The sequence below is a fragment of the Loxodonta africana genome, chromosome 22 (assembly GCF_030014295.1).
Source record: "Loxodonta africana isolate mLoxAfr1 chromosome 22, mLoxAfr1.hap2, whole genome shotgun sequence".
NCBI lineage: Eukaryota > Metazoa > Chordata > Mammalia > Proboscidea > Elephantidae > Loxodonta > Loxodonta africana.
In genome coordinates this window covers 27,805,157-27,829,161 of record NC_087363.1, presented here as the reverse complement: position 1 = coordinate 27,829,161, position 24,005 = coordinate 27,805,157, and the positions used below count along the sequence as shown (strand labels likewise).

The 24,005-nt window shown below is 44.0% G+C and overlaps 1 protein-coding gene and 1 long non-coding RNA gene across 3 annotated transcripts in view; one reads left to right on the top strand and one right to left on the bottom strand.

Annotated features, from left to right (window-relative positions):
• Positions 1-574: 574 nt before the first annotated feature.
• CDCP1 (CUB domain containing protein 1) overlaps positions 575-24,005 on the bottom strand; it is a 74,683-nt gene continuing 51,252 nt past the window's right edge. The window contains exons 5-9 of the mRNA XM_023547803.2: positions 13,998-14,219; positions 8,680-9,060; positions 6,783-7,148; positions 4,169-4,256; positions 575-1,189 (exon numbers count right to left, since the gene is read on the bottom strand). Of these exons, the coding sequence (XP_023403571.1) occupies positions 748-1,189; positions 4,169-4,256; positions 6,783-7,148; positions 8,680-9,060; positions 13,998-14,219 (1,499 nt within the window). The 3' untranslated portion in view covers positions 575-747. The remainder of the gene's footprint in view (positions 1,190-4,168; positions 4,257-6,782; positions 7,149-8,679; positions 9,061-13,997; positions 14,220-24,005) is intronic.
• On the top strand, positions 4,254-21,764 carry LOC111750592 (uncharacterized). Of its 2 annotated transcripts, XR_002785691.2 has the most exons (3): positions 4,254-6,149; positions 14,026-14,208; positions 18,488-21,764. It is a non-coding gene; the product is annotated as an uncharacterized LOC111750592 (long non-coding RNA). The 2 variants fall into 2 exon arrangements; XR_002785692.2 differs by lacking the exons at positions 14,026-14,208; positions 18,488-21,764 and adding an exon at positions 6,734-7,214.

The following is a 24,005-nucleotide window of genomic DNA, read 5'->3' as shown; positions in this document are numbered from 1 at the left end:
GGAACAAACTGAACACAAAGAGTCTTGACACGTTGTGGTAAACATAACTAATGTCACTGAACAATTTGTGTGGAAATTGTCAAATGGGAACCTAACTTGCTGTGTAAACTTTCACCACAAACTCAATAAAATATTATTAAAAAAAAAAAAAGGACCACAGACTCAACAAAACACACTAGTGGGCTGGTCACTTTGCAGCCTCCCCTTTGAGAGTCAGCAGCAGTAAGCGGGAAGGTGGTATGCTAGGCCCCTCCAGAGATGTCTGTGTCCTACCCTGGTTGTAAGTCTGACCTCTTAAATACATAGGACCAGCAAATAAATAATAATAATAAAAGGCACATCGTCATTTTCATCCAGGGGATCTCAATGAGAGTAGGGCTCCCAAGAATTGGGACTGCTGCACTGAAAAGGACAAGCCCCTGTGAATCATTCCAAATCTGGGGCCTGGTGCAATCCTGGGCCAGGTGACCCATGGCTGTCTCCTCTCATTACGGCTGCTTTACAACTCAACCTGAGTTTAGAAGGACATGAACTGGGACAACTGTATCCAGATCAGAATTCATCATTTTCAACATCTCATCAGAGTGAGTTCACTTGGAAGTCAGAAGCTGGTGTCCAGAAAGACCGTCTGCTGTTACTTTTTGATAGTTCCTCTTCTTTAGGGTTTCTGGTGAGGAACAGTAAAGGGTGTCTCAGGACCCTGCTCTATGCATCTCAGTAAAGAGTTTAAGGCTGGGTCCATCCAGGTTATTCCCCTGGATCTGCGGGCTCCACTGGTTCCAGAGTGTCTAGCAAGGGAATGTCTGTGTTCCCACTGCTCATATTTCCATTGTTGGGGTGGGAGAAGGTGTACGGTTCATTCTCCGACTCAGAAGAGAAGGAAGGTGGGGGCTTCTCTGCGGTCAACTTTGCAGTCAGGGCCCTGGAGCATATGGGGGGTGGGGAGGGAGGGCAATCTCCCATGGGGCCCTGGAAGGGCCGGTAGGTGTCCACCTCTGCCTGGAGGAAGGACCCGTTGGAATCCTGTAGCAGATGCCCATACACCATGGTGTCATCGATGACTGCATACACATGGGAGTCATTGTCTTTTCGTCCTCTCTGGAACTTTTTTTGCTGCTTCGGCATCTGGGTATTGATGTTGCCATTGTAGATACCTACGACAGGGCCCTTATTCATCTCCTTTTTCCTGCTGGGAGAAAGGGAGAAAGACAGACAAGTCAGAAAGGAAACAATCTTAGATAGCCACCATTTATACAGCCCAATGGACTCAAACATATTAATGATCATGAAGATGGTGCAGGACCAGGCAATGTTTTGTTATACAGAAGGTCACCATGAGTTGGAGCTGTCTTGACAACAACTAACAACAACAACTTAGATTCTTCAGGGTTCTGGCCTTGTCTCCTCCAACTCCTTCAAACTGCTTAGCATTTGAAACCCAAACTACTGTCCTCAGTGAACGTTTAGAAACCCTCTGCCACTAAGCCAATTCCAACTCATAGCGACCTTATAGGACAGAGAACTGCCCCACAGGGTTTCCAAGACTGTAATCTTTACAGGGAAACCCTGGTAGCATAGTGGTTATGTGCTACAGCTGCTAAACAAAAGGTCAGCAGTTCAAATCCACCAGGTGCTCCCTGGAAGCTCTATGGGGCAGCTCTACTCTGCCTATAGGGTTGCTATGAGTTGGAATCGACTTGACGGCAATGGGTTTGGAATCTTTATGGAAGCAGACTGCCAAATCTTTCTCCCATGGAACGACTGGTGGGTTTGAACCACAAACCTTTTGGTTAGCAGCTGAGCACTTTAACCAATGTACCACCAGCATTTAGAAGGGACCAACTTTTGTCTCTGGTTTTCAGGATGAAAATGGAGAGATCACATTCACAGCTGGGCGACAGTGGTTTAGAAAGGACACTATTAACACTATGTACACTCAAATTAAGGAGCACTGATGCCTCAGTGGTTATATGCTCAGTTACTAACCAAAAGGTCGGCGGTTCGAACCCACGAGCCACTCCATGGAAGAAAGTTGTGGCAGTCTGCTTGCATACAGATTACAGCCTTGGAAGCCCTATGGAATACTTCTACTCTGTCCTACAGGGTCACTATGAGTCAGAATGGACTCGACAGCCATGGGTTTTTTGTATTTAATTTAATGCTCAAATTAGATTTTGATGCAGACACGTGGTATCCTGTGGTGGAGATGTCTCATAACACTTTTGCCCTCTTTCTTACTAGAAACAGGTGGTGTCCCAGCCCTTCTAAACCACATCAGGCTCAGCATGCCCAGACCAACCTTCTGGGACTTTCTCAGTACTTCCCTGAGGACAATGCTTTACTCCTTTTGCATCGGTAAAAGCTCGGACCATCCAGATTGCAAATTGCGATATACAAGACTCAGGAGGGAAAGTGTAGCTTAGTTTTCAGCTTGAGTTGGAGCAGAGCATTAGCAGAGGGACCCAGTCCCCTCAGCAGTAACCTTCAACAGAGGAAAGAGCTAAGAAGACAACAAAACTCAGACTGTGGTGTCAGAGTTCCTCAATAACATCATTAACGTTTCGTCTTTCACGTTCTTTGGTACCTGGATGTGGACAGGCATTAGCACTGCCTGCCATGGAAAATACCTCTGCGAGCCAAACAGCAGGAGAAAATTCAAACAGAGGACATTAGTTCAATTAGCGTAATGGACGATATAATGCACAGGCAGGTTCACTAACTGTACACAGAATCCCTGTACTTTTCTGAGATAAAAATAAATCTAGTACATGGAGCTTTTAACACTGAGTCTTTGGCCAGGATGATGGGCTTCAAAGGCTCTTACCTGATACCTGGGAATGGACACCCCTCCCTGGTGCTCCCACAAAGCCTTGCTTGTCCCTGCCATAGCTGTTCTCATGCTGCCTTGAGACCGACTATTTCTGCGCCTGCCTCAGTTCCCCTCCACCCCCCACAGACTGTGAGTTCCACAGAAGAAACCATGTCTTGCTCACTGTTGTATCTTCAGCACCTAGCATGGAGCTTAGTACCCAGGAGACCCTCAGGTAACGTATGTTTAAGGCACAAGTTTGATGGCGTTGTTTCCTTTCATTCTCACCACAAAACTCATTTATCCTCCCACAACAACTCCGGGATGGGCCTTATGCAAACATGCTGGCTAGTGACCTCGCCCAATCAGGCCAGGACGGGGGCCATCTAGAGATGGATTCTCTCCTAATGAGGAGGCTGGGGCCCTGTGTGAACATAACCAGGCTTTCCCATCTGGGTGCACCCTGACAAGAAAGTCTCCTGAGGAAAACCATAAAATGAGGTTTAAAAGAAATCCTTTCCTCTCACCAAGACTTACGTACAATCCCATTTCAGAGAGGGAAGGCCTCTCCCTGGGTCTGCTGTGAGCTGGCCCGTCCTCATCAGTGGAGACATTTCTAGACAGTCTCATCACAGATTGGGAATTTCTGTTGTTTGTTCCGGGCCACAGTTAATAAAACATGTTTTTTTTTTTTTTTTGGCTTTTTGGAAGGTCAAGTCATGCTAAGGAAAACAGATTCCTTCCCTAATCACAAATTCGAGTAGAATGCATAAAATATGCCTAAAAAGGTCAACATTTTCCTTTCATAAACCAGAAGCTGTTGTCCTGAGGTGGCTGGAGATGAGACTGAGACAGTGAACTGAGCCTTCCTCCCTCTCATCCCCAGGGGTAGCTTTTTGGTGCTTGTCTGGAATTTAATAAACAAGCATAAAACAGACAGTTTGTTTAAGGAGCTGGAGGAGAACAAGTTGGGGCAGCGTGCATTCGTTTTCCTCAGGGTGACAAGAGGAGTGGTTTCAGAAGCCTAGTCTAGCAGCGCCTATGTGAGCATTTTCCCACCCAGATCGTTCCTCTGATGATCACAGTCTAATGAGCAAACAGTCAATGATTCACAGGAAACTTGTGCTGGGGCACAATCAACTGCAGGCAAACATGTCACAACATGTTTTTCCCTAGGTATGGGTTTTTTTTTTTTTCATCCTCCAAGCATAACTCTCATCTGGCAGCATTATTTAATGCTGATCTTTGGGGGATAAATAGAAAGCAAGAAAACAAAGTCATAATTAATGATACATCTGCTCTGTGTAGATCTGAGGAGGCATCAAATCAGCTGAAGAAAGTTTGAGAAATAACACCTACTTCCTTTTCACACAGCAAATGATGAGCCCGAGGGCAAACAGTAGTAAGGCTCCACCTCCCACTGCTGCAATGATGGTAACAGTCAGGTCTGTGGGCAGAGACACAAAGGAGAGAGATGAGGAGATTTGTTGGACTAAGTCAAAGATGAATTTGTAGAAGATTGTCTCCAAAAATGGCTGTCAATTCCTTCCCTCCCTGTATGCATATACTGCTCCTCACAGAAAAGGAGCAGTCTACTTCCCTCCCTCTCGAGTTTGGGCTGGCCAATAGAATGCAGTTGTGCCAAAAGAGGTCTGGCAGCTCTCTGAGGGGAAGGCAGTTACCATGTAAAAAATCTGACTCTGCAGAGACCGCCATGCTCTAAGAAAGCCCAAGCTAGCCATGTAGAGACTCCAGGAGAGGAAAAAAATAGGAAATTCAGTCAAAAGTGAGCACCAAGACCCTAGACGTGGCTCCAGCTGAACCATTCCAGCCAGCTTCTAGCTGTTGGAGGCATCTGTCTGAGGCCTCAGATATCCTGGAGCAGAGAAGAGCCATCCTGCCGTGCCCTGGCCGAATTCCTGACCCAAGGAATGGTGAAGAAATAAAATGTTTATTGTCTTAAGCCACTAAATTTCAGGGTAGTTTGCTATGCAGCAATCGATAACTGAAACAAACTGGGGAGGGGAGAGACCTACCATATTTACTCCAAAGGCTACTCCTGGCCTGTACTGGGTGCTGTTTCCCCAACTGCCACAGCCTGTCTTGGAGAAGAGAAGAGCAGAGGAGTGTAGGAGAAAGTAGGAAGGGAAAAGTCAGAAGTGAAGGAGTTAAGGAGAGGGTTGTTGCGTTTGAGCTGTGCTTTTCCTAAAGAGGTACAAAGGAAAAAGAAAATACATCAGAGAGGGAGCGCTACCCAACCAGCAATTTAGAATTTCTTGCTCGTTCACCAAGGCAAAAAAAGGTGAGACAGACAGAAAACAGGAATAGGAAACATGACAAAATAAACGTAAGAGAAGAAGAAAGCCTAGGAGCTAACTTGAGAGCGAAGGAGAGCTTTTCACTCTGGCTTTTGGTTCTCACCAATTCTCTTGCTATTAGCCAACTCTGTGGGGGCAAATATTCAATCTCTCTAACTGCCAGAATGGGAAGGGCCAGAGGAAACAATGCTACGATCCCTTCTGGTTCCAACCCTCTTGATGCTCTGTGGCCATCTCTGAATAGAGGGTACACACGGCCACCTTAGGGATTGTTCTAGGACACTTGCAAATCGGAAGAGGGCCTTTCCCTTGCTTGAAGGTCTTCAGTGGCTCCCACAACTTTGAGGATAAAGGCCAACTCCTCATCCTGGTGCTGAGGGCTGATGTTGAGGGCATTTCATGGATTTTGGTGATTCAATGGGACTAAAGAAGAAATGCCAGTACCATGTATCTGTGTCACATTTTCCAGTTCCCCACGTTTTAATCATCAACACCAAATTCCCACAATATGTCTGTGAGGTAGTTATTATCATCCACTCACTACAGATGAGGAAGCTAAGATCATAAGACTATAAAGAGACTTCCCCTTTGTCAGAGAAAGATTAGTAATAAGGGCCAATGGTAGACTGACTGAAAAAATGCCCTAATTCTCCCCAGTCCCTGAATCATGTGCTTTCCTATGTGACTCTGCAGCTCCTCCATTCAAGAGGTGGAGTCCATCTGCACACCCCTTGAACTGAGGCTGGCCACATGCCTTCCTTTGACCAAAACAGTGTGGTAGAACTGAAAGTACGCCAGTGTCTACCTAAACATCAAGAGATTCGCGTGTATCCAGTCTCTCTTGGGTCTCTCTGCCTCTGCAGTGAGAACAAGCCCAAGATGGAGGATAAGAGACCATGTGGAAGAGTCAAGTAAGTCCAGCTGATCTTAGCTGGGCCCCAGACACGTGAGAGTGCCCCGCCAAGATTAGCAAAGTCACCTAGCCAACCTGCAGCTGCTCATAGGCATATAGGTGAGCCCTGGTAAGTTCAGCTCAGACCAGAACTGCCCAGCTAACCTGTTAGCAATAATAAATACCGTATTTTTATGCAAATAATGTGTGCCTTTTACATTTGTTTGCCAAATGCCCCACAGATGTTTTCATAAGCACAGCTGTGCCAATTTTTTTTTTAATATGTTGCTGTAAAAAAAATTAGCATAGCAACCTTATAAAATACCTGGGCGGGGGTGGGGTTGGGTAGGGCGCGGTTGGCAAACCACTGTAGAAGGTGCTTGTCATTTGTGCAAAAATACAGTAGTTGTTTTTAAGTCACTAAGTTCTGGGGTGGCGTAATAGTTAAGGCCTTGGCTGGCAACCTTGGTGGTTTAAACCCACCGAGTTGTTCCATGGTATAAAGACCTGGAGATCTGGTCCCATAAAGATTACAGCCAAGAAACACATGGAGTAGTTCTACTCTGTTACATGGGGTCACTATGAGTTGAAAATCGAGTCGATGGTATCTAACAAGTTCTGGGGTGGTTTGTTACGCAGGATTATTGATGCAACAGCTGACTGATACAGGGACAGTCAGGACTCAAATCCATGTTTTCTGACTCCCATCCCTAGCTGGCTCCTCAAGTTTCCCAAGTTTCTGTAAGATCTGGAAGGTCCTTACCTGTTGTCCTTGGGGTAAGTGTCACCCAGAAGAGCAGGTCCAACTGCTTGCCACTCATGGGGCTGCAGTTGGAGATGTTGACCCAGAAGCTGTGATGGTGAAATCTTGGCTTGGGGAGCACCTGGTCTTCCAGATTGAAGATCTCCTCGGCATTGCTCTGCTGTTCCTGGATGATCATGAATGCGCGCCCCGTCTGGCAGACCACACCCGTCCGCTCTTTGAGGAAGGTCAGGCAGGCCACCTGGTTCCTGGGCACGCTGATGTTCCAGGACACTGAGGTGAGGGGCGGCAGGCCCCAGTCCCAGTTAGGGGTCTTCAAGTAGACCTTGCTTTTTGTGTCCGGGATCACTGTAAAAATGCCATCCTCTGCAGGAAAGGGAAGGGAATCCAGATAGACATTGTTTCACTCAATCAAAATGGAGGGAAAACGGAGCAATGGAGGAGACAATGTTAGACCATCTAGATCAGTGTTGTCCAATAGAACGTCCTGTGGTGATGGAAATGTTCTCTACCTGCACAGTCTGGTATGGTCGCCACATGTATCTACTGACTACTTGAAATGTGCCCAGTGTGATTGAGGAATTATATTTTCAATTTTGTGTAATATTAATTTAAATTTAAATAACAATATGTGGTGAGTGGCTATCACATTGGTCAGTGCAGAGTTACAGGCTCGGTCAGATTAGGCACTCAGGTCTTTTGAAAACACCAAACAAGCAAACGCCAAATGGGTCAGTCTGCCAAACCAGCGGTTATCTCAGACCTTCCACTCAGAAATGCCCTCTACGTGGTTAACATCCATCTGACACCCCTGCTCCACGGTGGGACTGAGATATACTGATTTCTTTTCAGAGATTACAACAACCTTCAGGTTCTGGGAAGAATTCTAGAATCACAAAGTTGAAAAAGCCTCCAATATGTCAATTAATCCCTTCCATACCTTCAGGTGAGATGAAAACCCAGCATTCCACTCGGATAGGGATGTGTTTTATCTTGAGAGACTCCCCCACAGGGAGTTTCTCTGGTAACTTTGGTGACGTCAGGCAGCCTGGACCCAACTTAACCTTAAGGCTAAAAATTCTTCTCCCTCCCACTCATGCCTCCGAGAACAAAAGTATGAAGGTTGTGGCTAATTTTAAAATAGCCTCTATCTTAAAGTACCTTTCAGTAAATTGTAATGGTGACTGTGACTTTTTCAAACCACGTATCTGTCATGGCTGTGAACTGTTTAGACCTCACTTACTGCCTCAAAACACTGAAGGCCACACACCAGCCTTCCAGGAGGCGTCTGCTCCCCACACTGGAGAACAGGACCCTCCGTGCTCCAGAGGCAGATGCAGCTCCCTCCCAACATTCCTCCCTTGGCGCTTGCCGCAGAGTATTCTGAATTGTAAAAGCAGAATCATAAAAACGTCTGCATTAGCCTTTCTTATGTTAAATATCCAGGACTCTGGAATATTTGGTTATTGCTCCTTTATACTCTGCCTGCTTCCAAAAACAGATCTGACCCTGATTATTTGTTCTGCTGCCTAACAACCAGCGTGCCCACTGTCAATAACCTCTTCCTTATTTCTAATCCCTGGAATTTCCCACACCAGGCTAATGGGAAAGTCAGGATTGCATCTGATTGAAAGCCTCTGGTTTATTGAAGAGCCGGATAGTTTTAGAAGGTTTAATATGAAAACAGAACTCCCTCCTCATCTCGCCACCTCTATTCCTCACTCCCCAGAACAACCACTTTCAACTCCTTTAGTAGGTTCTCTTGTTAGTTACCTCCGGTCCAATTAGCCATTCCTTCTCTTAATCAAGGTGATCACAAAGCCACAATAAAATGAATGTCCACACGAGAAAGCCTAGGGAGGTATGAAGATGGGGAGAGAGTGAAAATCCTCCTTACCTTTGAAATATGGTATAAAGGACACGGTTAGGCTCTGCCTGGAGGCCTCTTGGTGGAAGTCGGGTTTAAAGGTGCGGAAGGTCACCGAGATGTTTTGCTTCACCTGGATCTGCTTGATGGAGCCTCCAGGGCAGAAGGAGCCGAAATAAAGGTCCTGGCCAGGGACGGCACTGGCCACGAAGTAGCTAAAGCTGGTGTTGCAGGCCCTCTCATTGGTGGACTGCTGCAGCTTCTGGGTGGGCACCAGTGCCAGGCTGAGCCTGTCCTTGGGCACCAGCAGCTTCCAGGAGAAGTGGTGCAGCTGCACGGGCAGCTGGAGGATGTTCTCGGGCACCTGGAGAGGGTAGGACTTCCTGTGGCAGTGCCGGTGATCTGGACAGCCTGGAAAAAAGGGGCTCATGGTAGCCATGCGAAGAGGAGGGCCAGAGGAGCACCCTCCCCACCTGGGCTGGACCTCTGGTTGCTTCCCTGCTTCGCCCTTTGATCTCCTCTCCTGCTCTGTCCTCCACCCCTAGCTCCTCCATGCTGCTTTTCTGGCTTTCCCCCCTCCTGCTCTCTCACATTTAAACCAGGCCGGCTGCTGCAGAGTTGACCCCGACTCATGACGACCCCATGTGAGTAGAACTGTGCTTCATAAGACTATCTTTCTTCCCTTCTCTTTCCTTCCTTCCTTTTTCTTTTCTTTTCCTTCTTTCCTCTCTCCCCCTCCCTCCTCCCGCCCTTCTTTCTTTTTATTGTAACAGAATACTTTAACATATAATAAAATATTTTTCAATCCAACCGTGTTTACATGCACAGTTCAGTGGCACTGATTATGTTCATCCTGTTGTACAACCATCACTGCTAATTCTTTCCCAAATTACTCTACCGCCAGTAACTTCATAGGGCTTTCAGTGGCTGATTTTTCTGAGGTAGATCGTCAGGACTTTCTTCCAAGGCACCTCTGGGTGGACTCAAACCTCTAACCTTTTGATTAGCAGTCAAAAGCAACATTAACCGTTAGCACCACCCAGGGACTCCTCTCATATTCTGCTTGTTGTTGTTGGGTGCCGTCGAGTCAGTTTTGACTCACAGCGACCCTGTGTACAACGGGATGAAACACTGCACCACCCTCACAATAGTTATGCTCGAGCTCATTGTTGCAGCCACTGTGTGAATCCATCTGGTTGAGGATCTTCCTCTTTTGCTGACCCTCTACTTTACCAAGAATGATGTCCTTCTCCAGGGGCTGGTTCCTCCTGATAACATGTCCAAGTTACAGGGGATGGAGTCTCACCACCCTTGCTTGTAAGGAGCACTCTGGCTGTACTTCTTCCAAGACAGATTTGTTCATTCTTCTGGAAGTCCTCAGTATATTCAATATTCTTTGCCAACGCCATAATTCGAAGGCCTCATTCTTAGGTCTTCCTTATGCATTGTCCAGCTTTCTCACATGCATATAAAAAGAAAAAAAAAAAAGGGCGGCTGAAAATACTATGGTTTGGGTCAGGCACACCTTAGTCCTCAAAGTAACTTCTTTGCTTTTTAACACTTTAAAGAGGTCTTTTGCAGCAGATTTGCCCAATGCAATATGTCATTTGATTTCTTGACTGCTGCTTCCATGGGTGTTGATTGTAGATCCATGTAAAACCCTTGATGATGTCGATTTTTTCTGTTTATCATAATGTTGCTTATTGGTCCAGTTGTGAGGATTTCTGTTTTCTTTATGTTGAGGTGCAATCTATACTGAAGGCTGTGATCTTCGATCTTCACCAGTAAGTCCTTCAAGTCCTCTTCACTTTCAGCAAGCAAGGTTGTGTCATCTGCATATTGCAGGTTGTTAACGAGTCTTCCTCCAATCCTGATGCCGTGTTCTTCTTTATATAGTCCAGCTTCTCAGATAATTTGCTCAGCATACAGACTAACCATGGTGAAAGGGTACAACCGTGATGCACAACTTTCCTGACTTTAAACCATGCGGTATCCCCTTGTTCTGTTCGAAGGATTGCCTCTTGGTCTATGTACAGGTTCCTCAAAAGCACAATTAAATGTTCTAGAATTCCCATTCTTTCCAGTGTTATCCATAATTTGTTATGATCCACACAGTCGAATGCCTTTGCATAGTCAATAAAACACAGGTAAACATCTTTCTGGTATTCTTTGCTTTCAGCCAAGATTCATCTGACATTAGCAATGATATCCCTTATTCCGTGTCCTCTTCTGAATCCAGCTTGAATTTCTGGCCAGTTCCCTGGCTATGGATTGCTGCAACCATTTTTGAACTATCTTCAGCAAAATTTTACTTGCGTGTGGTATTAATGATATTGTTTGATAATTTCCACATTCTGTTGGATCATATATCTATGGAATGGGCACAAATATGGACCTCTTCCGGTTGGCTGGCCAGGAAGCTGTCTTCCAAATTTCTTGGCATAGACGAGTGGGCACCTCAAGCATTGCATCTGTTTGTTGAGACATCTCAATTGGTATTCTGTTGCCTTAGTTACCTACTTTTGCTATATCAGAAATATCACAAGTGGATGGCTTTAACAACGAGAAATTTATTTTCTCACGGTCTATTTTTTTTAGTAGGCTAGAAGTCCAAATTCAGGGCATCAGCTTCAGGGGAAGGCTTTCTCTCTCTGTCAGCTCTGGAGGAAGGTCCTTCTCATCAATCTCCCTCTGGACCAGGAGCTTCTCCACACAGGAACACCAGGTCCAAAGGATGTGCTCTACTCACAATGCTGCTTTCTTAGTGGTATGAAGTCCCCAACTCTCTTCTTGCTTCCCTTTCCTTTTATCTGTTATAAAATAAAAAGTGATGCAGGCCACACCCCTGGAAAACTCTCTTTACATTGGATCATGGATGTGACCTGAGTTATAGCCCACCCTAATCCTCTTTAACTTAATCTAATCTTGCCTCATTAGCCACAGGAAGAGATTAGGATTTACAACAGATAGGACAATTACATCAACCACAAAATGGAGGACAACCACACAATACTGGGAATCATGGCCTAACCAAGTTGACACATATTTTGGGGGGGACACAATTCAATCCAAGACATCTGTCAATTCCTGGAGCCTTATTTTTCGCCAATGCCTTCAGTGCAGCTTAGACTTCTTCCTTCAATACCACTGGTTCTGGATCAAATGCTAGCACTGAAATGGTTGAAGGTTGACTGGCTCTTTTTGGTACAGTGACTCTGTGTATTCCTTTCATCTTGTTTTGATGTTTCCTGCGTCGTTCATTATTTTGCCCATAGAATCCTTCAATATTGCAACTTGAGGCTTGAATTTTCAGTTGATGCCTTTCAGTTTGAGAAATGCTGAGCATGTTCTTCTCTTTTGGTTTTCTAACACCAGGTCTTTGCACATTTCATTATAATACTTTATCTTCTCGAGCTGCCCTTTGAAATCTTCCGTTCAGCTCTTTTACTTTATCATTTCCTCCATTTGCTTCAGCTGCTCTACACTGAAGACCAAGTTTCAGAGTCTATGTTGACATTCATTTTAGTTTTTTCTTTCTTTCCTGTCTTTTTAATGACCTTTTGCTTTCTTCATGTATAATATCCTTGATGTCATCCTACAATTTGTCTGATCTTGGTCATTAGTGTTCAGTGTGTCAAATCTAGTCTTGAGATGGTCTCTAAATTCAGGTGGGATATACTCAAGGTTGTATTTTGGTTTTTGTGGACTTGTTTTAATTTTCTTCAGCTTCAACTTAACTTGCATATGAGCAATTGATGGTCTGTTCCACAGTTGGGCCCTGGCCTTATTCTGCCTGATGATATTGAGCTTCTCCATCGTCTCTTTCCACAGATGTAGTCGATTTGATTCCTGTGTATTCCATCTGGTAAGGTCCACGTGTATCCAGAAAAACCAAACCCATTGCTGTCAAGTAGATTCCAACTCATAGCGACCTTATAGGACAGAGTAGAACTGCTCCACAGGGTTTCCAAGGAGCGCCTGGTGGATTTGAACTGCCGACCTTTTTGGTTAGCAACCAAATGCTTAACTGCTGTGCCACCAGGGCTCCTCCACATGTACAGTCATTGTTTATGTTGTTGAAAAAAGGTATTTGCAATAAAAAAAATCATTGGTCTTGCAAAATTCTATCATGTGATCTCTGGTGTCATTTCTATCACCAAGGCCATATTTTCCAACTACTGATCATTCTTCTTTGTTTCCAATTTTTTAATTCTAATCACCAATAATTATCAATGCATCTTGATTGCATGCTTGATCAATTTCAGACTGCAGAAGGTGGTAAAAACCTTCAATTTCTTTATCTTTGGCGTTAGTGGTTGGTGCAAAATTTGAATAATAGTTGTATTAACTGGTCTTTCTTGTAGATGTATGGATATTATCCTATTACTGACAGCGTTTTACTCCAGGGTAGATCTTGAAATGTTCTTATTGACGATGAATGTGATGCCATTCCTCTTCAATTTGTCATTATTGGCATATTCTTACCGTCTACTAAATTGTCAGACACATTTCTGAGGAGTACTTACAGGTTGACATTTTTTCTTCTTTTTTGCTAATTCTCTCTTCTGTATATCTGTGTCTTGGATGCTAAGAGCCATGTGGGCAAGGCACAGGTTTTTATACCCAGATATGTTGTCCAGTGCCCCAGTCTGTGAGGAGGCAGTTCTGTGTAATGGTTAGAGCAACAAATCCTGCTGGAATGATATTAGCTTGCATTCCATCTCTGTCACTTCCTAAGGAGGTGACCTCGGGCAGGCTGCTTTGCCTCCTGCAGCCTCAGCTTCTGCATCTGTTGCGGTTCTAGTAGCACACATGTCAGACGGTGTGCATGTAGGTGGCCCAGCAGGGCAGTGATTACTGGTTTTTCTGCCCTTCATTTATCAAACATTCATTAGGTGACTAGCACATGTCTAGCACTGCTAGGGGGATAAAAGGATAAAAATGGAAAAAGCCCAAGCTCTTGACCTCAAGGATCTCAGTCTCATGTGACAGAATACAAATTGGCAGTAAATGTACGACCCTGGGGCACAGGGATGGGAGAAGTGGGGAGGAAGTGAGTTTACAAGGCGACTGGAAGGACGGCAAAGGAAAAATGAAGTACAGACATGGAAGAGCGTGGCTTGGACAACTCCATACTTCCGAAGGATACATACTCTAACTGGGGCTGCCTAGTCCTAGAAGAGGCACGTCTTCATCTTGCTCTTTCTGTCTCTTGGTTTCCCTTGCCCACCTGTGAGCAGGTGGACATTTCTGATCATATTATTCACAATCTACCTAGTGAACCCCACTGAGAAGATGCGGCAGGAAGAGCCTCCCGCAGCCCAGGGGAAATGCACTAGGGGGCGTACTTATGGTTTTCTCTGCCTTCATCCACAGGCGGGTCAGGTTGTCACAGAGGAAGGAGATCTTGTGCTTGGAGCCGGAAGTCAATGTCAAGTTGGTGCTGCAGGTCCGAGACTCCAGGCACACAAAGCAGCCAGGGACAAACCTGCGGCTCAGTTTGTCAGACCTCGGCTCAATGGTGAGCGACATGGCGTGCTCGTTACTTAAGTCAACCAGGTAAGTTTTATCTGAAACAAACAAAAAACAGGCTGTGAAGAATGGGTCAGCAGCAACCACCTGAAATGGCAAAAATTAGTACAAAACCTCCCTTGAGACAGGAGATGGCATACTCGTATCATGCCTGGGGAATGTTTGAAAATGTTTGTATTATCAAGGAACATTACCATAACTTTGTTCCTAGGTGGTGCAAATGGTTAACAAACTCCCTGCTAACTGGAAGGGTGGAGGTTTGGGTCCACCTAGAGGTGCCTCAGAAGAAAGGCCTGGTGATCTGCTTCTGAAAAACCAGCCACTGAGCACCCTACAGGGCACAGTTCTACTCTGAAACACGTGGTCACTGTGAGCCGGAATCAACTTGACGGCGACTGTTTGTTTATTGATTTTAACCACAACTTTAAAAGAAATTTAAAAGGAAAAATAGTGGACTGCATTTCTACCCCCCTAATTTATGTATTTAATTTAATTTTTTTATTGTACTTAAGATGAACGTTCACGGAACAAACCAGCCTCTCATTAAACAGCTAGTATACATATTGTTTTATGACACTGGCTAACAACCCTACCACGTGTCAACACTCCCCTTCTCAACCTTGGGTTCCCTGTTACCAGCTTTCCTGCCCCCTCCTGTCTTCTTGTCCTTGCCTCTGGGCTGGTGTGCCCCTTCAGTCTTCTTTTGTTTTATGGGCCTGTCTAATCTCTGGCTGAAGGCTGAACCTCACGAGTGACTTCATTACTGAGCTAAAAGGGTGTCTGAGGGCCATACTCTCGGGGTTTCTCCAGTCTCTGTCAGACCAGTAAGTTTGGTCTTTTTTTGTGAGTTAGAATTTTGTTCTACATTTTCTTCCAGCTCTGTCTGGGACCCTCTATTCTGATCCCTGCCTGTCAGAGAAGTCGGTGGTGGTAGCTGGGCACCATCAAGCTGTACTGGACTCAGTCTGGTGGAGGCTATGTCTACCACCCTAATTTAGCTGTTTGCATTTCTTTATATTTATTGTAGTTCTTGTCTTAGTTTCCTAAGGTCGCTGTAACAAAGTACCATAAAATGGGGAGCTCAAAACAACAGGAATTTATTCTCTCAGTTCTGGAGGCTAGAAATCTGAAATCAAGATAACAGCAGGGCTGTGTTCTCTCTGAAGGCTCTGGGGGAGAAATTCTTCCCTGCCTCTTGTAGCTCGTGGTGGTCCCAGGAGTTCTTGGCTTGGGGCAGCATAACTCCAAACTCTGCCTCCGTCCTCACGTGGGGCCGTCTTCTCCGCATCTCTTCTCTTCTTTTTATAAGGACATTACTCATTTTGGATTGGATTGGGGCATGTCTTACTCCAGTCTGACCTCATGCTAACCCTTTCATGAATGAATTAAAAAATTACAAAAAAAGTTTTTTGTTTATATGATATTTTTTCATTAATGGAATGGATGCTGGATCATTGAGTGTGTCTGAATTTTTGGTAGGTAAAATGCATTTTTTTCTTGCCTTATTCCACCAATCCTACAACCCTCAGAGTCCAGAAGGACATACGTGTACCAAATAACATTTATCAAAATCTATATTTTACCTACCAAAAATATTGACTCAGCACCACCTCCCACAATACCCTGTAAAAACAGTGTTTTGCGGCACACACCCGTTTCTTCCGTTCAAACAGTTATACAGGTCCCCACCTGCTGGCAGCACGGGCTGTCAGTGGAATAGCAGCTTCCCAATAAACCTGAGAGGCAGAAAACGTAGACAGGTGCTGTCCTGCTGGTCATGAAATGGTTTTAACTGACTACATGTTCAAAGACCCTACTTCCAAATAAAGTCATGTTCACAGGCGCCGGGGGTTAGGACTTCAAAATGTCTTTTTGGAGACACAATTCAGTCCATAACAGTCCTTGTTAATATGTATGCATATTTTCACCTACTTAAAAGTATCAAAAACAAACAAAAATAACCAAACCTACCGCCGTTGAGTCGATTCTGGCTCATAGCAATCCTATAGAACAGAGCAGAACTGCCCTATAGAGTTTCAAGGAGCGGCTGGTGGATTTGAACTGCCAACCTTTTAGTTACCAGCCGAGCTCTTACCCATTGTGCCACCAGGGTTCCACTTAAAAGTATAGTGTATATAAAACTGTGTACTCAGCTTGTATATAAAATTGCATGCTGAGCTATTACTTTATTATTTTATACACTTTTAGTTATTTTACTATATGGTTTTCATATTCAGTAATCTTTTTTTAATATTTATTCATCTTAATGCATAATATTCAACCAAGTAAGTTTTATCATCATTTATTTAAATGTTCTCCTACTACAAATAGTAATTAACAATAGTTGTGGTATTAGTGCAAGGATAGAAGAACAGACTTACGGCACAGGATAGAGCCATAGATGTTACAATCTAGTCTCTAATAAACACTGTATTTCAAATCAGTGAGAAAAAGATGAGCTTCTTTATAGGCTGGGCTAGGCGAAATGACTGCCCCATTAATAAAAGAATAAAATTTGATTGCTACCTCATAGCAGTCCCCTTGATAGAAACAAAGAGAATATTCTTATAAATGTGGAGTAGACACAAATGATAAAGCCAGAAAAACAGATGAGACTATCTGACAATAGGTGTAATAAGTAAAGTTGAAAGACAAGGGACACACTGGGAGAAAATATTTGTAACTATAAAGCAAACTGTGAATTTCTATTTCAAATATGTAAAGAACTCTTACAAATTAACAAGACAATAACTCAATAATAAATAGGCAAACAATGATCACTCAGTTCACAGAAAAGGAAACACAAATGTCCAAATACCCACAATATGAAAAGTTCTTTACCTCACTAGTAATCAGAGAAAGGCAAATTAAAACAGGGTCTTACTATTCCCCCCAATCGGATGGAGGGAGCGGGGAATTAAAATGACTGGTAATATCAAGTGCTGGGGAGAGTATGGAGCCCTGGTGGCACACTGGTTAAGGGCTCGGTTGCTCACCAGAAGGTTGGCAGTTCGAGTCCACTGACTGCTCCTTGGAAACGCTATGGGGCGGTTCTACTCTGTCCTGACGTTACTGTGAGTTGGAATCGACTCGACGGCAACTTTTTTTTTTTTTTAAATGGTATGGGGGAGACAGGCACTGTCTCACACTGCTGGGGGAGCATGGGACATCCTGTGGCAGGAACTTGGGGATTGCTATCAAAATGAAAACCCTGCCCCCAGAACCCAGGAGTCTGGCTCGGTGAAATACATCTGCATTTTCACTGCATTGCTTTAATGGTGGAAAGCGAAAAATTAAACCAAACAGTTGCCGGAGAGTCGATTCCGACTGGTGTGAGAGTAGAACTGTGCTCCGCAGGGTTTTCAGTGGCTGATCTTCCAGAAGTAGATTGCCAGGCCTTTCTTCTGAGGCACCTCTGGGTGGACCCAAACCTCTAACCCTTGGGTTAGCAGTCAGTACATTAGCCATTTGTACCACTCAGAGACTCCTGTGGAAAACTAGAAACCACCTAATACCGAAAGAGCTAAATAAGCTCGCGAATAGAATAACACATAGCAGTTTAAAAAAAAGAAAGCGGGCGATCAAAATAAACTGATATAAAAATCTATTGGGCAAAACAGCAAGTTGTAGAACTCACATATGTAAACTCATGTATGTAAACAAGGAAGAAAGAGCTCTAGAGAGAAATACATCAAATACACAATGTGGTTACCTCAGGAGAGAGGCCTGGAAGTGGGGAGGGTGCCAAGGGGGATTTTAGCCTTGTGTGTAATATTTGAATTTTTTACAAGAAAATGTTTATGTATTTCTTGTGTAATTAAAAAAATTGCCAGACTGTTGGTCATTTAGGTGGTTTCCATGGTTTTGCCATAAAACAAAAAAAAACCCCAAACCCATTGCCATCAAGTCAATTCTGACTCATAGCGACCCTATAGGACAGATTAGAACTGTCCCATAGGGTTTCCAAGGAGCGCCTGGTGGATTTGAACTGCCAACCTTTTGGTTAACAGCCGTAGGTAGCTCTTAACCACTACGCCACCAAGGTTGCCATAAAAAGAAGGCTCCAACTGGTACTTTTGCATATTTAATTTTCTTCTTCTGATCTGTTTCCTCAGGATGAATTCCCAGAGCCAAGATTGTTGGGTGGAACAGGAATATTTTTCCAACTCTTTAGAACAGATGACCAGGTGGCTTTATAAAAGAGTCACTGCATTTCTAATGCCATTCCCAGAAGACTCCACTACAAACTCCAGGGAATCGCCTTTTACTGAGTTGCTTTTTAACTTTGATCATTCTGCTTTTATAGAGTCATCAAACTGGGAAGGCGCCTGTGCAAGAAGGTACTGCCTTTGCGGTTCAAGGGTGGAGACGATGCCGTGTATCTGGCCCCTTGGCCCCCAGCTCCCTCAAGGAAGTTCAGTTTCACCTGGGAAAGCTCAGTTGCCCAAGAGTGTCTGCTAGACTTCTTCCTTCCTGATAATGTATGATTAATGGAGTTTCTCCTTTTGAACTGGCTGCCAGGCAGCTCCGTGTTAAGTCAGAAGCATATCAGATAAATGTCTTAGATTTTGTGGTTGTCATGTCTGTTAGCTCTTTTTTTTGGTTGTTACCATCTATTTCCATATGAATTTTATCATAATGTCTAACAGTGCTTTAAACAGAGAGATGTCATATGCCCAGAGCCGGACTACAGAATCTAATGCTGCTAACTTAAATATGATTTGATTTAGAAAATGGTCAGCTTTTCAATCTCCTGCCCCATGTCCAGAACATTTTTTTTTTATCATCCTTTAAATTCTTCTTCATTGTTCTCTCTAGGAAACGGTCCCCATCCTGATCCCAGGCTGTGTTAGGAGCCCTGTCCTACGCTCCTGCAGCTCAGGCTCGCCTTTACCAAGGCCTAGTCACACACTGCAGCTGATTCCCCAACCCTATTCTTCCCTCATTTGCTGTTATCAACATTATACATGCAAATAGTTTTAAGTAGGGGGTCTCAACCTCAGCACTACTGGGATTTTAGACTGGGGGAGTCATCTTTTTTTTTAAATTTTATTTTGTTGTTGTTGAGAATATACGCAGCAAAACATCAATTCAACAATTTCTATATGTACAATTTAGTGACGCTGACTACATTCTTGGAGTTGTGCAATCATTCTCACCCTCCTTTTCTGAGTTGTTCCTCCTTCATTAACATAAACTCAATGCCCCCTAAGGTTCCTGTCTAATCTTTTGAGTTGCATCAGTTTGATCTTATATAGAGAGATCTTAAAAGAGCATAATGCTCAAGGCAAGACTTTTTTTTAACTAGTTAAGCTAAACTATTTTGTTTAAAGAGGATTTCAGGAGATATTTTTGGCTTAAGGTTTAAAGATTATCACAGGGCAATAGTTTTAGGGGTTCATTCAGCTTCCATGGCTCCAGAAAGTCTGGAGGAGGTGGGATGAGTCTTAGTTGTGGGATGTTAAGCCACCTCCCTGGCCTCTACTCACTAGCTGCCAGTAGCAACAATTGTGACAACCAAAAATGTCTTTCAGACATTGTCAAATGTACCCGGGGGGACAAAACTCCTTCTGATTGAGAACCACGGGTTTAAAGAACCAAATAGTTTTACAAGGTTTATTATGAAAACACAATTCCCTTCCCACCTTTCTACCTCTATTTCTCAATCCCCAAAATAGCCACTTTCAACTATTCTAGAAGGTTCTTTTTAAGTTACCTCTGTATCTTTCAATAACCTGCTTCTATTGCTGCTTCTTGATCGTTTAGTATCAAGCATTATCTATTGGCTTTCTACTATGGAAGATGTGGATTTTCCTCTCCTTCACTCCACACCCACTTCCACACCACACCACACCACACACGCCTACCACACACACGCACACCCCACTCAAGCTCAGCACACACACATACACCATTCAAGGCCACCCCCCCACATACAATGCAAGCCTACCACACCACACATGCCTACTACACACACACACACACACACACACACCCCTCCACACCACATCACACCACACACACCTAGCCCCCCTACATACACACCAAAGCTCAGCACACACACACACCCTACTCAAGCTCAGCACACACACACCCCACTCAGTATACACACACACGCCCACATACAATGCAAGCCCACCACACATACATCCCACTCAAGCCCACCCCCCACATACACCTCAAGCCCACAACACATACACACACACCCATACCACACACACTTACCATCCCCCATCTTCCCAACAGTTACCATCATATTTTTAGTTAGATCATTATTCCCTTTCTGTAATATCATGACTGTGTAAACACAATATTAACATAGTATTTTTATAGTCACATTATGTGGCGTACGATATCACTTTTCCCTTCCTGTATAACATTTTGTTTTCCCTGGAGTTAATTACTGTCATTTTTATCATTTCCTTAGTTTCTATGCATTTATCTGTAATTCAACTCCCAAGCTCTCCCCCACTTGGATGAATCTTCTTTCAATACATTTGAGAACATTAGGTATTTCATAAACTTTAACTTTCTGAAGAAATCTCTTCAGTCCTTCTCAACTGCTCTGATTTAGAATGGTTGCTCTCCGTTTGGTGTCCAGGTATGGTCTTCGTTGTTGCTGTTAGCTGCCATCGAGACAGCTCTGACTCATGGCAGCCTTAAGCGTGACGGAAAGAAACGCGGTCTGGTCCTGCGCCATCTTTGTAATGGTTGGTATGTTTTAGTCCACTGCTGTGGCCATGTGTGTCAATGTGGCCTCTTGGATTAGGTCTTGGGCTTCCTGGGTTTCATGTCTTTTTATTGATTTTACTTCCTTTTTAAGTGGATCACAGCCTTTAGGAACTTCTCGGGAAAATGTGTATGGAGTCAATTTTTTGAGAACTTGTGGATCTGAAAATGTCTTTATCCTACCTTCACATTTAATTAATAGTTTGGATTGGTATAGAATTTTAGGTTGGAAATAACATTCCTTCAGAATCTTGATGGCCTTGCTCCACTGTTTTCTAACGTTCAGTGTTGCTATTTATCTATTGCCATTTGGTTGTTTATTTGTCTGTATAAAGCTTATTGTCCTCTCTGGAAGCAGGCAGGATCTTGGTGTCTCTGATGTTCTGACATTTCACGAAGACATGCCTTGGTGTGGGTCTATTTCTATCCATTGTGCTTGGTGGTCCCTTTCAATTGATAATTCATGGCCACTGGTTCTGGTAAATGTTTCTGAAATGTTTTTCAGGGCCTCCTTCCACTCTTTTTCTTCTTCTTCTTTCTGTTCTCTCTTCCTGAAACTCCTTTTATTTGTATATTCAATCTCCTTGACTAGTTCTCTAATTTTCTCATATTTCCTCCCATTTCGATCTATCATTTTCTTAACTCCCACTTTTTGCAAAATGTTCTAATCATTACTTTCCAGCCCTTTTGAATTTTTCATTTCTGCTTTCATATTTTTGGAGCCCTGGTGGCACAGGTTAAGAGCTCAGCTGCTAACCAAAAGGTCAGCAGTTCGAATCTGCCAGCCAGTCCTTGGAAACTCTATGGGGCAGTTCTACTCTGTCATATAGTGTCGCTATAAGTTGGAATCAACTCAACGGCAATGGGTTTAGGTTTATAAATATATATACATACATATATATATTTTTTCTTTCATTTTTTAATTGGCCTGTCTAATCTTTGGCTGAAGGGTGAACCACAAGAGTGACTTCATTACTGAGAGGAGCTAAAAGGCTATCTGGGGGCCATACTCTCGGGGTTTCTCCAGTCTCATGTTAGGCCATTAAGTCTCGTCTTTTTTTTTTGTGAGTTACAATTTTGTTCTACATTTTTCTCCAGCTCTGTCTGGGACCCTCTACTGTGATCCCTGTCAGAGCAGTCGCTGGTGGTAGCCAGACACCATCTAGTTATGCCGCACTCAGTCTCGTGGGGGCTGTGGTAGTTGTGGTCCATTAGTCCTTTGGACTAATCTTTCCCTTTTTCTCATATTTTTAATATGAGAGTTTATGGTTCTTCGAAAGCTCTTTATAAAAATTGCAATCTGTTCGTGTTACACGGATGCAATATTTTTTCTTGTTTACTTGAGGGTCTTAATGATGGTACTTGCTGTTGTAGTTCTTCACTCACTCACTCATTGTAGTTTCTTCTCCCTGTATAGTCTCCATTTCCTCCAAGTTGATTTGTCCTGTCCATTTGTTTTGGTCTTTGTCCTGCTCGTTAGGTGCTTTTCTCAGCTGTCTAGAGAGCTGTGGTCTGCTTTTACTAAAAGCAAGGCACTAAAAAGCTATTTGTAATACCTCTGTTTAATGACTGTGGGCTTCTCTGTAGGGTGGTCTGGCTGCTTCCTAGGCAGGGGTGGTGACTATTTTAGAACAAAAATGCAATCTAGCATAGTAGGTATTATTAGTTACCAGTTGCCATAGACTCACTTCCAACTCAGGGTGACCACATGTGTGTCAGAGTAGAATTGTGCTCCATAGGGTTTTCAATGGCTGATTTTTCAGAAGCAGGTCACCAGGCCTTCCTTCTGAGGAACCTCAGTGTGGATTCGAACCTCCAACCTTTTGGTTCGCAGCCAAGCATGTTAACCATTTGCACCACCCCCATTTTATAGATATGGTAACTAAGGCTAGGAAGTGGTGGACGGAGATCCAAGTCCACATCTTTCTGATTACAAATCCATGCTCTTCTATGATCCAATGCCTGTTGCCTCCCTGGATCTCAACTTCCTCTTCTCCAGCCTAGTGGCTGCACCAAGTAGACATGCAGTTGTGGGACTGAGCTTCAAGCAGCTCACTTCTAGGTGACACGCCCACAGGGAAACCTGCCAATTGCCATTCACTTTCAAGGTCGCAGTCTGATCCACTGAGCAAAGTGAAGCTGAAGCTGTTCCTGGATGCGCATTAGAAGTACACTGAATTTGGTCAGCCTGGGTTGAGTGTGGAAACCCTGGTGGCATAGTGGTTAAGTGCTACAGCTGCTAACCAAGAGGTCAGCGGTTCGAATCCGCCGGGCGCTCCTTGGCGGACAGCAGTGGGTTTGGTTTTGGGTGGAGTGCAGCCACAGCTCCTCAAACATGTGGAGGGCCTGTTTTATGTCTAACACTGTACAACCATGGTGGGACGCAACAAGAGGTCCTCTCCCTTAAGAAGCTCACAGTTTGAATTTGTTGAGGTAATACAGTTTTTAGTATCCCCATTTTCTAAAATACAAACTTGATGCTTAGAGAAGTTAAGTAATTTGTTCAAAGTCACACAGCTAGCTAGTAAGAGGGATCCAAAGCAGTTCCCTTGATTTTTTTTGCAGTATAGAAAAACTAGTTGCTGCCAAGTTGCTTCTGACTCCCGGCAGCCCCATGTGTGTTAGAGTAGAACTGTGCTCTATACGGTTTCCAATGGTTGATTTTTTTGGAAGTAGATTGCCCGGCCTTTCCTCCAAGGCACCTCAGGGTAGGATCGAACCTCCAACCTTTCGGTTATCAGCTGAGTGCATTAACTGTTAGCACCAGTCCGGGACCCCTTCACCATTCCAGTGGGCATGAAATGGTACTGTGGTTTTACAGTTTGTATTTCCTCTGTAAGTCACTGTGTAATAATCGGGAGGCCTGTGGTGAGACACCCAATAGTGGAGCAGAACGGAGAGTGCAGTTTGTTGAGCAAACAATCTTGATTCTGAAGTGAGGTCAGGCCTTCCATCGCTGGCTCCGTAAGAGCACACTTCATTACCACTGTCTACTTTGCATACATGCTCTATTCATTAATCACTTTACATGCCTTCTTTCCACACTGCTTTTGGATGGCTCTCAAAATAACTTGAGGGCTAACCAAAAAAAACCA